The 14,834-nt window shown below is 43.7% G+C and overlaps 2 protein-coding genes across 2 annotated transcripts in view; one reads left to right on the plus strand and one right to left on the minus strand.

Annotated features, from left to right (window-relative positions):
• Positions 1 to 14,834, plus strand: part of LOC146783979 (uncharacterized) — a 778,724-nt gene that overhangs the window by 523,553 nt on the left and 240,337 nt on the right. The window lies entirely within an intron of this gene.
• Positions 1 to 14,834, minus strand: part of PITPNB (phosphatidylinositol transfer protein beta) — a 624,814-nt gene that overhangs the window by 156,967 nt on the left and 453,013 nt on the right. Inside the window, exon 9 of the mRNA XM_085636212.1 lies at positions 10,560 to 10,670. Within this exon, the coding sequence (XP_085492338.1) occupies positions 10,560 to 10,670 (111 nt within the window). The remainder of the gene's footprint in view (positions 1 to 10,559; positions 10,671 to 14,834) is intronic.

A 14,834-nucleotide genomic window follows, 5' to 3' on the forward strand; every position in this document is an offset into this window, starting at 1 on the left:
GGTTGCCAATAACTTAGCGAGTATTTTGGGTTTCGCGTTGAGAAGGGAGATGGGTCTGTACGCGGAGCACAGGTTCCTGCATTTGCCCTCAACTACCAGAGAGGCCAGACGCTGGTCCGGCGGGAGTGCGCCCCCCCTCTCTACATTCTTCATACATGGCCTTCAGGTGTGGGGAGAGCAGGTCTGGACAGAGCTTATATAATACCAGTCTGGATTTTTTTTTCTTTTTTTTCTTTTAACCCCTTCGCCGCGGCACGAATTCCGCCGCGGCGCTGGGGGGGTTCGGGGTCAGCGCGGGGCCGCCATGCTCGTGACGGAACCACTCAGTCATGAGTCACGGGCGAGCTGTGCTCATGACGGAGTGGTTCCGTCACGACTCCGCCCACTTGCATTGATCGCCCGCACAGGCGGGGAATCAGTGCCGCGTGGGCGGAGCGGCCGCCAACGGCCGCAGCATGACGGAACCTCTCCGTCATGAGCACAGCGCACCCGTGGCTCATGACGGAGTGGTTCCGTCATTAGCAGGGAAGGGGTTAAGAGGGTCATCAATACAACCATAACAGAAGAGAAAAATAAAAACAATAACTATGTAAAGGATATATATAGTAAAACCAAATAAAAGCAAAACGTGGCAGTGCAATAAGTCAGTTTATTTTGGGTTACATTGAGTTCAAGAAAACCCTCAATTAATTCAACGTTCTATACAGAGTAGAACGATGCATGCACCTGCAACACAAAATTAACCTAGATCACATACAGATAATGTGCCCCCAAGTATTTAAAGTTTGATTGGCTAAATTCCCCTTTGATTCTAAGCGCAGCACATTCAAATTTAAAGTAACGATACTTTGAAATAAACCAAGTTTTAATTGTAGGTGGTGACTGGCTTTTCCATTCTGACGTGATGCAGAGCCTTGCAATAGTAATAGAGATATAGAGGACAGGTGGGCTAATAGTGAAGCAAATAAATTAATGCCAAGAATAAAATTCAAGGAATTGAGTTCAACCTTGGTCCCTAATTTCTCTGATAACCAACTCACAATACTACCACAAAACCTTGAAGGAGCATACAAACAGCAGCCAGAAGGCCACAACATGGGTATTGTACAACTCTTCCATTTCCTTTCATCCATTTAGTAAGCACGTCAAGAGTATAGTAAAGCATACAACTGGTTTTAAATTGCTGTAGCGTCAACCTTAATGAAAGTAGCAATAAAGAATAATTATTAACTGCGTACATAAGCATCTGGGTGTTGACCATCGTGCCTATCCCCGTAGTACTTTTTGTCCTGCTAGTTTATTCATATTTTGTTGCAGTATAGAAAAGCACACATGAAGCCTTCCAATATGAATTCCATTCCTCCACTTGAATAGATTATTCAGAAGTTATTTTTCCAAAAACAGGAGGTAGATAGTCCTGTACCTGTAGATGCTTAAAAAAATTCTTATCCACTTATCAAGTGGTCACTAAAGGCCTACAATGCAGTGGTCACTATTATCACATTAACTATTCTTTTAGTCAGGTTTTGTTACGTTTTGTCAAGTTTTGTGTTGACGCATGCCGACACTGATATCCTGCCGGATAGTGAAGTCAAATAACATATGGCATGTCAGCAAATGTTAGTACCCTTACTGTACTTATTTGTATTGTTCAGAATTTAAACGACAACAGCAATTCTTTAGTGGGCATTAGTCAAATTAGCTTGGATCTTCTCTAACAATATACAGAGTTCTATGAATTAGTAAATGGCAAGACCTCGTTAGATGAACTCCGGCCAATATTTGATAGTAGAATCGTTTGCATTTCCATGCCAAGTACAATATGGAATGATTTTTAAAAAATCCCATTCATGTATTCATTTTGCTTTGTCCTTACGGACTATGTTATGAAATACAATAAAGGTTTTAGAAATAAAAAAATAAAAAAGTCTTGGATGGGAGTACAAATTCTCCTTGAAGTCACAAGAAGGAACAGTGTGTGCCCAGTTTATAAAACTGACCAATAATTTTGAGCCCCCTACTGTACCATATATAAAAAGTGCCATCATGAAAGATAGATGGGAAAAGGGGTTATTATATGCATGCATATAGGTGTGGATACCCATATTTTTCATTTTCTGCACCATTCGTGCCAAATCAACAATGCATCTTGAATCCCCTTGAATCTCATTCGCTTAAAACAATTCGGATCACTGTGCAAGAATGAGCCAGTGACTTCTCTACCTAGGTCGATTTTATACACATATGCCAGTCTCTTATCAGAGTTCTGTCACATGACACCAAATACGTGCCCCAAAAGCTGCCCAATAAAAATACTTAAAAATCTGGTAGTGCTTAGCCACCTTCCTCTTGAGGTAATTACAAAAGTTCAATTGCTCGCCTTACGTGCTGGTAACTCAAGAGAAAGCTGCTAATAGCGGACTCTAAACGCCCAAAAACAGCATTAGGGCCCGAAAGCGGGATAGCAGATTTTTGGGAGTACCTTCATTTTAATAAGTGTACATGTCCCAACTAGGGAGACTGGAAGCCTCTGCCAGATTTGTAAATCTAAGGCCTCCTAATCAATAGGAGTAGATAGGAATACCATCAGCAAATACTGTTAAATGAACTGAAGTACTGTTCAACTAAACATGTGAAAGGAGATGATTACTGGGAAGCCAATAAATAAATAGTTCAAGATATAAGATAGATAGTAATGGCGACAGTAGACTGCCCTGGCAAGTGCCCAGCTTAATGCTGAAAACATCAGATGCATCGCCATCAAATGGAACCTGGGCATGGGGGTTTTGGTGAAGGCAATTAACCCGATTCATGCAGTTAATGCCAAACCCTATCCTAATCATAGTGGTCCATAGATAGGAATCGTGAGACTCTGTCAAAGGCCTTCTCAGCATCAAGGAGGATCCTACCAACTGATTTCTGGTGATTGCTGCCTACAGTTATAGACATGTTGGTGTGAATAGTTACCTCTACCTGGAATAAAGCCATGCTGACATGGGCTGGTAATTGTGTCAATTCCGACACTGAGCTAAGAGTCTAGAATTTTAGTATGTCCCTCTCTCCATGGAAGGTTTTTCTCTTTGTTTACAAAAATACAACAATATAAACAGAGTCCCAGGACACTAGGACAGCATGGTTTTTTTCATTACTCTTCATAATCTTAAGAAATTTGACCAGCAGCCTTACCGGACAGGATTAGGGGATAGCTGCCTAGACTCCTTAAATAGTTCAATCACCCATCAACATGTCAGCTTGTTCTTTGCTCATATTCGGGACTTCTACAGTTTCCAAATATTGGGCCATAGCATTAAAGTCCAGGTGATTATGAAGGATATAGAGAGGCTGGTAGAACACAACGATTACTACAGAATTTCTTGGGGCTGGGAAACAACTTATCGTCTTTAATCGTCTGTACACAAGATCCATTCTGCCTTATAATCTAGTATTTTTCCAATAGACTCTCTATACTCATATACACACCCCTGCACCACCATGTAAGTGGCCGCCCCTTTTTCCCTCAATGCCTGGCTGATTCTGCTACGACAATCATAAGGAGAAAACAGTCCTTTTCAGAACGATCTTTTAACACAATTGCACTTGCATGCGCATATTCTTATTTTAACAAATCAGAATGGAGCTGAATTCCCTGATTAGAAGTTTCCTTGTTACGGTCAGCAACATATTTAAGTGTTCAACCTCTAATATAGGCCTTTAGGGTATTCCACACAGTGGATACAGAAGCAGATTTGAGATTAGTCCCCCAAACCTCCATCAATATAGGGATCTTGATTATCAACCCTCGATCTATAAGAAATCACCGCTCAAAAGTTCACCATGGGATCTTTGTACGGGAGAAGTACTACTTTACTGTAAAAAAACAACAAAAACGAGGATTATGACCCAACACCACCTAGGGGCATAGCTCAGTAGTACAGAGCATATTACGTGAAACCAAGAATATATCAATTCTCGAATAGTGGTTATGAACATGTTAGTAGCAGGGGAAGCCAGGTTCCTTAGGTTTAAGAGCTTGCTAGACCTCAACCAATCCGTGTATACTCATCAATGTGCTGATAGACTTATGAACCTTAGTCGTTTGGGGATTAGCACTGTGATTTTTCCTATCCTTTTCATAGTTGAAAACAAGATTAAGATCCCCAATGACTATTAGGAGTCCTGGCCATTCTAAGAGTTTTGTAGCAATTGCATCAAAAATCTGAGAATCCTCCTGCTTTGGCCCATAGATCATACAAACATTATAATTGACATGATCTATCCTGATCTGTGCGATAGCTCACCTCTTATGTCCATCCTCCATTGCACTACCAACTTTAAAAGGCACAGATTTAGCAACAAGTATGGCCACCCTAGAGACTTGCTGTGATGTAACAACAACAGGTAAATAATCGAGATGCCAGAAAAATGATCGATCCTATAGGCTATATGCGTCTCTGACACAGAACCCAAGGCTTATAAAGTTCGATAGTTTCTTTTACAAGTTGCCTTTTAGCTACGCCGTTGAGTCCTCCGATGGCCAGCCACATAATTTTACTTGGGATTGGGTGTACGGTAAGAGATCAAGCTACAAAAGCGGGCACTCCAGGTGATTTGAATATAAAGAATATGGGTAATATAATTACATTTTAAATCTCACCTCAGCAATTCCTGCACCGATCTTTCAAAGTCAGACTATGACGAGTTTTTGTTATATTTATCACCCCTCCGCCCCTAGGATTCCCCAAAACCCAGCCCATCCCACCTAGATTAGACCCTGCCCAGAGGAAATCCCACCCACTGCTGTAAAAGTAAGGCAGTGGGCTTCCCCTCAACTATAGCCGAGATCCACTGAGAAAGACACAAGAATTGTGTAACAAAGTTAAAGTGTCACACTCTTCTTCCCCTCCTTTCCCCCATGCCCCCCTCTCCTTCTAGCATCCTTCTTCAATCTTTCTTTCTTCTCTCTCCTCCCCTTTCCCTTCTTCGCTTTATTTCTCTCTATTCTTTTCTTTTTCTTCTTTTCTCTATCAAAATCAATTCAGCAGAAACCCAAAAAATTGGGAAGTGATAAAGATAGGCAGAAAGGGCCAAGAAGAATCAGTAGGAGAAGAAGAGAAGAAACAAAAAAAGGAGAAAGGCGCCTCAGAATATAACATAACATAACATGTGTATTTGTAAAGCACATGTTCACCTAGAAGGGTATCTTGGCGTTGAATAAAAACTCAATGGTACTCATTTTATTGACCTCAGATAAATGAATGAAACGCTAAGTGGACCCGCCGGGACTGTGAACATGAGGTCAAACACAGGCCCCTACAGTGGACGCATTAGTCCACTAAACCACCATACCCAGCTATATACCAGTGCAATACAACAGTGCAATACACCAGCTACTCAAAACACATGAATAAATATCACTGCATATTTGAGGGGTCAAGGAAATGATGTGAAAAATAATTAGTATCAGCTGAAGCAGAATGTTTGGAATTACCAGTAGAATGCGGCCCACTAGGGGTATTAGTTGTAGTCTTGTTCTTGCGAGACCATCTTGATAACAAGTCTTTTACAGATGATTCCTCCTCACACAGGTATGTCTGACCATCTCTGATCACTTTCAGCCAAGTGGGTTCCTGCAAGAACACCTGGTCTCCCAATTCTTGTATAGGAGTAATGAATTTCCAGAGCCACTACATTCACTGCCTTCGCTCTGCTGTGGAATGGCAAAAGTGAGACCTCACAAACAACTTTACATTCTCAGCAATGCCCGGAGAAGGCTTAGCCCTAGTGTAAACCTCTTGTCACAGAATAAAGTTGCCTATACAAACCAAGCCTGCAATACTGTGATTTGATTGGGTAGAGGAGCTCCGCCAAAGTGAAAATCGATGAGCCCGCTGTATTTGTGAGTCTCAACCTGCAGGCTCAGGGAAAGCTTTCTTAAATGAAGTGCTAATAGACTGGAAAACATAATATCCTTCTGAACCATCTTTAATCCTGAGATCCTGCAAACTGTTGCAACGCTGCCTATTCTCAAGATTTTAAATTTCTCCCTCATTACCAAGATGCTAACATCTTGTGATTCTAGAGACTCATGAGCACGGGTCAATGCATCCACATTTTCAGGCATGATCTGCTCTAGTTCTTTTATGCAGACCGATATTAGGGCAATATCTTGAGCAATAAGGGACACAGTTTGCTGCATTTTAGCATTATCATTTCTGATCTCTGAGTGTTGCGATTGTGACTCCCTTTGAAGTGTTTGAATTAGCTGAATGCTATTTAAATTAACCTTATTGTCTTTAGCTTTATCTGAGAGGTCAGGAGCATGTACAGAAGGATGTGACAGTTGATCAGACTGCTGATCAGTTCTCCCCATCTCAATATCCAATACCATATTCAGCCTTCCATCTACACTACTGCCAGGCAATGATCAAACATGCAGGTCTGGTAATAGTGGTGTCGTACAGCTTCTACTTCCTCAGTATGAACTGTGCGTTTGTCGGACAACATAAACATTGGGATGGTGCCAGACAGACTCTATGCACCCCCTCAGGATATGTTGGCCTATAGTCCTGCTAGCTCACAGTGCAGACATAAGTACCCCTGTTATGTTATGTTATGTTATGTTAGGAGAAATGTATAAAGCGCACGCACACCCGGATGTTTCATGGCGCTGAATGTCTCAGATAGGCGCAGCAGGTGGACTAATAGTATGAAAGTGCAAACAGCTGTGTTTTCAGAGCCTTTCTGAAGCTCAGAAGATTTTCCTGCCTTCGGATGTCCAAGGGTAGCGAGTTCCAGAGGCCAGGGGCGAGGTACGAGAAGCTACGCCCACCCTGGCGTTTCCTTTTGATGGTCGGGGTAGCTAATAGCATAAGGTAACCAGACTGAAGGGGGCGGCGAGGTATGTATTTCGTGATTAGGTTGCTAAGAAACTTAGGGCTCTTGCAGTGCAGGGCTTTAAAAAGAAGGCAGCCAGTCTTAAAAGCTGCGCGTTGTGCAATAGGGAGCCAATGTAGTTTCGCCAAAAGGGGTAATGCCATTTTGGGTTGCTTAAGTATTAGTCTGGCTGCCTGGTTCTGTACCATTTGGAGACGTTTGAGCAGGAACACGGGCAAGCCGAAATAGATGGAATTACTAAAGTCGAGACGCGAAAGTACAAGGGCCATCACTGCCAGAGTAAGAGCTGAGGTGGTGAGTAGGTGGGCAATTTTTTGAGTTTCCTCAACTGAAAAACACAGGAGGAGACTACCGACCCCACATGTCCCCCAAGTGAAAGGTCCCCTGAACATAGGAGGGCACAAAATGGATTGTGCAACCTCAGAACATGACAACCCTGACTCCCCAAGAAATCGTGGTAAAAGAAATAGAACCCTTTTACTCAATCACTCGTACATACCCAAAGTGATCTACAGGCAGTGTACAACTAGGCGGTTCAATATTTATTGAGTCATTACGATTCTACTATAAAATATATGTGCTGCAACAATTAATAGACAGACGCAAATGAGAGTTATCATCACAAGAACAGTGAAAAGGAAAAAACAATTGTGCTAAAGCAGTGTATATATGCTGGCATATAAGTACTGTGTATATTGTACTCCTACAATGCGCTCCCTAACCTAGTAGGTGATCTGCCAAAATCTTCTACTGGATAATCTGACTCCCCATTACCTCAGGGTAACTATCTTCAGGGACCCATCTTGGTCACAAGTTGGTCATCCCTCCTCGCAGAGAAAAACAGAACAGCTGGGCTGGAATTTCAACAAGCAGCGACCACACAGTGACAACAGAGTGCTCCTCTGACAGGAACACAGAAGTGCTAATGTATATACCATAAACAGATTCGTGCTGCTGTGCCGAGACCTCAGCCAGGCTGCTGTTGTTTATCCTCCTATGGTAGCTATGTCGCCTACTGGACGATCAACAAACAACATTTGCGCAATTAACTTTATCCCTTGTACTAGATGTTAAATGTATTGTGTACCTATGAAGCTGAAATGTAAGCAAATGTGGTTTATAAACATCATATCCTGCAAGAAGGCAACTTAAGAAACATGTGCATGTAAAATGGAAGTGTTCTCCCCAGGTCTAAACCAGCCTCGTGACAGTGACTCCCCAGATTTCTTGGGTCTACAGTAACAGCTTTTGGGCAAGGAAAGCTCCCCTGCTCCACTGCCCGTACACCTCTCAGGCTCCAATCAATGTGCCCCTCACCTCAGTGCCTGGCTTTCTGAGGTTTTAACCCTATTTTATGGCACACTTTTCTATTCATGGGTGTCCTTGAACTGATTCTGCCAGTATTGACAGAAGAGTAGTAGTGAAAGAAAGGGCCACAGCTGTATTTGAAGCAGCAGAATCTCTAAGTTCTGTGTGAGTATCAGCAGAGGTAGGCCCACTTATAAGAGAATCATTTTCAGACTGGCTGCTCTCCGTATGCCCTGTCAGTACAGCATTCTTCTAAGGCTCGAACATCATTGCCCTAATGTCCAAGGCCCTGTTATCCATCTTGCACTTGCTCCCACTTTCCAACAGGGACTGGATAGAAGAACTTCTTTTGTCGTCACCAAGGACAATGATGAGGCAGCACCAGGAACATTCAGGTCAGCATGAGTATTAACACTACTTAGAATAGCTGTTTGACATAAGGTTGGTGCCCTTGGAGGGTTAATTGACTCTCTACCTGCGTCTCAATATGGCCCAGTGGAATAGGCCCAGAAGAAAGAAAGATCAGCGACGATACCGGCAAGGTAGCTGTAGAACCTGGATAAGCCACAGGATTAGATTCTCAAGCATCTACACAACTAGCGCCCCAATCCCATAAAATATCAGTACCATTCTCATCCAAGGTAGTACCTGCTGAGGGCCCTGCTATGAGACTACAGACTTCATAGCCTCCTGGGTCGCAGCAGCCTCCTTCAACATCAAAAACACAATGTAAACAATCTCCCCCATTTTGCTTCCAAGAACTCCGAAACTGGGGTTTGCCCGGGTCCCAAGACTGTGGTTGGGGCAACAGCAGCGAATTACCAGGAATCTGGCTTGGGGCGCATTTGCGGCCTCACACTCTAAAACCTGTTCTATCTCCGCCACAGTCAACTGCCGTAGTTGCCTGGGAAGTGGGAGCTTCCTTTGCTGAATCAGAAGGATGGGTCTCCTGGGAGGATAGCACAACCACAGACAGAGAGGAGTGTCCATTCCTATTTTGCTGCCCTTCAGGCATTAGGCATATGAGTCTGTAGAGCCCCCTAGATATCTCTGCGGGCTGAGACAACAAGTGGCTTTCCTTCTGAGAGGAAGGATAGGATGGGGAATAGTCAGAGTGATCCCATGACGGTGACTACCATAGTTTCTGGGCAATTACCATGCTGCTGTCTGACAGGCACCCACAGTAGTCTCGGCTCCTAAATATAATAAAGGAGTAACTTGAGGTGCAGTAAAACATAGTGGCAATCAAGGACGCAGGACAAACCAGTTTCATTCCCCTTCTTTATTGTCCTTGCTTGGGTGAGGGGAAAGTGGGGGGATATAGAGGAGAAAGGCAATGGAATCTATGCGTAACTCTGCTGAATCTCGACCATGGTGGAGGGGCGAGCGAAGCTGCAACCGAGAGCCGCTACATTTTTCCTCTTTCCTGGGGAAAAGTCTGGATTAATCAAGATGAGCGAGCTGGTAGCTGGCTGAAGGCAAATTATATCTAAAATCTGCACAACAAAGGGAGCATAAATGGAATGCCGCAAAAGTATAATCCTCAAGCAAGCACCTTCAGGAATTGCGAACACCATCATTATTGGCAACAAGTATTTAAAATTTGGACCGGTATGAATTTATATTACACAAAGATTTAAAAAGAATAAATCACTGCTTCTGAACATTATACACAAGACACATCTTCACCAAAACGTCTCTTATAAAATTGATTTCAGAACCTGTACTCAGCAATGGGTTTCTCTTGATGGAAAGAAAAATACATGTATGAAAAATGGTCTGATTGTATGTTAAGAAGAATACAGAGGAAACATTTTGAGTGTTGGATTTTTACCTTAAATCTGTCTCTGCTCAAATTTGGTGAATGTTGTACAGGTCAAATGAGTATGAGTGCAATATGTTTCTCTTTACCTAATAAGAGGAAGCATATCTGATGTTTTATGAAAAGACAACTATATTTAAGTCTGATAGTTGTGAGATCCCATTTGTAATATATGATTTCCGTCAGCCTCATTTCACATAGTATCTGCCTTTCTGGGCAAGTAGGCTACACAGCAAGTCAGGCTCATAAAGGAAGTGAATGCAGATGTGGGATCATTTCACACTTCATCCAGCTTGAGGGATCAGATTATACTGGTCTGGGAGCTCTCTGGCCTAATTATATTCAACGCTACTGACTTTTTCCAAGAAGGAAAACTATTGTTGATCTTATAATGACTACTTAAATTATTTGACTGTGAAAACGGATATTTTCCACCTACGACCATCAACTCCAATATCAAAGATTATACTGGATAATAAAGTACGCAATCTCAAATGACAAATAACTCAAAGTGTAAAACGTGTATTTAACCTACCTTCTGGATAAAATGTTCAATTTTGTTCTGTAACCCCCACCACCGGAACTTGATTGTTACCAGTTTGTATGCACACATTTGAGGACAGCCTTCTTGGTTTGCTAGCTCTTTCTGTTAAGAACAAAAAACAGTGGATTGAATAACTGATATTTGAGAGGTTATAACATTGGAAATTTAGTAAGTATACTCTTTAAAAAGCTAGATTATAACCCAACCGAAGTGTTATCATGTACATATGTTTCTCAAAATGATGATCAAATACTGTAGGACTGCTTGAAATGTGTGGGCGCAGCAGCTGCTGAAAAGTAGGTCAGGGGGACAGAAAAGGGAAACTTTAAGGGGGCATTTGATAAAAGGTATTGACTGGTAGGGTCACGGTGTGCGCTTTTTATTACAGTCCTTATACACAGATTCCCGATGTTGAACATGCAGGGAATGTAAATTAAATCGCAAGCATATTAAGGAATGCTTTAATTGGTTAGTAACTGTTAGAATCGCCAAGATCCCTGGTTGGCAGAGGTAGGTACCGCAGGCCAAGCAGGGATCTGTGAGTCCCAACGTTAGGGAAAAGACAGGTCACCTCCAGAGATAGCCCCCGCTCCACCCCCTTGATAGCTTGGCACGAGCAGCCAGGCTTATCTTCAAGGCTTACTGTGTAAAGTATTTGCAATTACGCTCACAGCAATCCAAGGATGACACCACAAATAGACTCCACACGAGTTTCATAGAAAACGAGTATATGTTTATAAAACGATATACAATGCGACCACACAATACTAAACCAACATATGCGTCTGGGTAATGTTCACCATGGCCTATTATTATTGAGCTAAACTAAACAATCCTACGTAATCCTAATGTCGTAATATGCAGTTCAATATGCAACAGTCAGGTACTTCACAACATAAGAATAATGCAGATCGTAATACGGTTATCTGGCGATTTGTACTGTCACTGTAATGCAATGCGTAAAGCAACAACGTGGTAAACTGTTATGCCCCCGTAATGCACTGCGTACCCTTCAGGTACTCTGTTAGGAAAAAGCAATGCAACGTGTAATACAGTTATGAGGCAGTTCGTTGTGTGAAACTAATGCATTGCGGAACACATATATCCGGCAGTTCAGTATGCAACACCAATGCAATGTGTAATACGACAATCCGGCAGATCTTGATGCAGGATTCAGACCAGGCATAACACGTCTATCAGGCAGTTTGTTATGCGAACCTAGTGCAATGCGTAACACACCTATCAGGCAGTTCGTTAGGCAAACTAATGCAATGGGCAATATGACAAAACAGGCAGTCCGTTGTGCAGAATTAAAGCAATGCGTTATACAATCATCAGATACTCCGCTACGCAGAAGTAATGCAATACGCAAGTTACTCCAGCACCGTTCATGGTGCCTCTAGCAGTCTCCGGCCACAGTTGCCCCCCCCCACACGGGTAAGATAGAACACAATAAATGCAGCTTCGCACTTAGGCCCTGGTGCTGTCACTCCCTTGGCACATGGGCCTCAATCCGAGCCGAAACAGAGGCTGGCGCTGTAGAACAGAGAGAGAGGCTGAGAGAGGCTGAGAGCGTCTCCCTCGGAGCCCACGCCCCGCCCCAGGAGTCGATACACGTTACCTGGGGGGGGGGGGGCGCGAACCCACTCTCCTCTCCTCGTCCAGCGACTTGGGCCTCCGATGCAATTACTGACTTTCTGGGCAATGGGAAGATCCTAGGCTGCACACTACACCTGCACTCAGATTCAATAAGAGTCACAGGATCTCCGGGTGTGCGATAACCAGACAACTGCTTTTGAGGGTCTCAGGCTACGCATAACACACGCACGCAGCGTGGCTGAGACACACTTGATCTTTTGTGCCCACGGTCACAGGGCACTACTCGCGCAGATCTCAGATAGTAGAATGCACACGCACTCCGTGTCGCTGAGACAAACTTTATCCTCCGGTGGCCCCGATCAAAGGGCACCTTTTGCGCAGGTCTCAGGCAGTAGAAGGTACAAGCACACAGCTTCGCTTGAGACACACTATCTCCCGGTGCCCCGGATCACGAGGCACCTCCAGTGAGGGTCTCTGGCTGCGAACAGCACACGCACACAGTGTCGCTGAGGTACACTTGTTCTTCTGGTGTGCACGATCACAGGCCAATCCACACAATAGTCTCAGGCTGCCCTCAAGCACACGCACACAGCATCGCTGAGACTTACTTGGTTCCTCGGTACACACGTTCACAGGACGATCCTCTCGAAGGACTCAGGCTAGACAGAGCGCACACACACACCGCGTCTCTGAGTCTCGTTTGGAACTCCAGGGGCCCAAGATCACAGGGCACAACTTGCGAAGGTCTCAGGCTAGACAGAGCACACGCACCCATGGCGTATCTGAGAGTCTTCACTGGAAACTTTTGCGTTCCTGTATTTCCAAACAGGGAGCCAGCTCACCTCGGGCCCTTGGGGATAGTTACTTCAGGAAAGTCCTTCAAGCAGGGCGACACAGCAACGTCCCTACAGCTTTTCCTTGAGTGAAACAGCAAACTGCAGGCCAGTCCCAGATCACACAGCAAGAGCAGTCCTATCCAGCAGTCTCTTCAGTTGTTTCTTCCTTGGCAAAGGATCCTCTTGATCCACAAAGTAGCTCCAGTCTTTTTCACATTTGATGAAGCCATTTTCCAAAATTCAGGGGCTACAGCTCGCATAGTTATACCCCTCAAAGGCTTTGAAGTCTTTGTGTTACAGGGGGCACTGACCCCTGCTCAAACCAGTTCTGGGTGCCTCCCTACCAGTGACACCTCCCTTTCATTAGTGGGGGTCTGGATTCTGAATCACTCAGCAGGAGATGGGACAATTGTTTAATAGCACCAGCCCAGGCCTCTTCACCTCCAGGCCTATTCCTCCTCCTACACACTAGATGCAGGTCAGCCCATGCTATCTAACCTCCTCCATGGGGTCAAGACATTCCCCAGATCCTATTGCTTTCAAATCCAGCCAGTCAATCCACAACAAGGCAGAGACACACAGAAATGTTTAAAGCACAAAAACCCAGCCATTTCTGAAAGAGTGGCTTACAAACACACAATGCAAAAACCATATTCATAAAAAGATGTGTCATTGCAGGGTGAGTTCAGGCATACTAAACTTCACCTTTCCATCTTAAACTTTTGGGAGATGGGCTGGAAAACATATAACACAGCCTCCACATTCTATTCTAATGGGCAAGATGGCCTCTTAGCAGTGAAAACAAAATGAAGATTATTTTACTGCCAGGGACAAGGTACACACCATGGTACATGTCCCACATTTCACATGCACTGCACCCTGTCCAGGGGGTACCCTAGACCTACCATAGGGGTGCCTGATGTGTATGGAAAGGGAAGGGCAGGGTCTGGTAAATGTGGGCACTTACCAGAACAACATGGCAGTTTAGGAAACTGTGTTCAGGCCCTGCAATGGCAGGCCTGAGTTCCAAGGCTACTTGAGTGGGTGGCACAATAAGTGCTGCAGGCCCACCAGTAGCATTTGCATTACTATCCCTGGCACACATAGTGCACTTCACTAGGGACTTTACTAGTAAAGCAAACATACCAATAATGGACAACCAATCACCATTACACTTTACACAGGGAACACTTGCACTTTGACACTGTTTAGCAGTGGCAAAGTGTCCAGAGCATATAAGTTGGCAACACCATATCAATCACAGTACCAAAAATAGAGGAGGTAGAAGCAAAACGTCAGGGGTAATCACGCCAAGAAATGCTAGGCCCAACAGTAACTTTTTACTACTTCGGACCATAAAACCCTCACATTTCTAAAGTATTTGTAACAGATTGACCAACAGATGTAATGATACTGGTGTAAACAACAAACAACTAAACAGCCTTTAATACAGGCCGAAGTACTCTTGGTCTTTTCAGAACTGCTGTGCGTAAAAGTCTTCAATTGCAAAATAACGGGAGTAAGCAAGAATGCTTCGAAAACAAATTCCAAAAGTGGAAGAAATTGTGTAGACAATGTTGAAAGGTATGATGAGTAGAGCCCCACTTCCAGAAACCGCAACTTCTAAAGTACTCCCAGATGTTCTTCTTGACTCAAAATTGGCTCATTCTAATATACCCGACAAATACGTGTTGATCTAATTTATTTCTCATGTTATTTTCTATGTTGGAAAAAAATCACAAGCAGTGAGATCGACGGTGAGAGAATAGTGATGTGTTAAAAATGGCAGATGTAATTTATTGGCCAGTGTGGAGCTATTGTGCAAGGAGGA

This window comes from Triturus cristatus, chromosome 11, assembly GCF_964204655.1.
Source record: "Triturus cristatus chromosome 11, aTriCri1.1, whole genome shotgun sequence".
Lineage (NCBI taxonomy): Eukaryota > Metazoa > Chordata > Amphibia > Caudata > Salamandridae > Triturus > Triturus cristatus.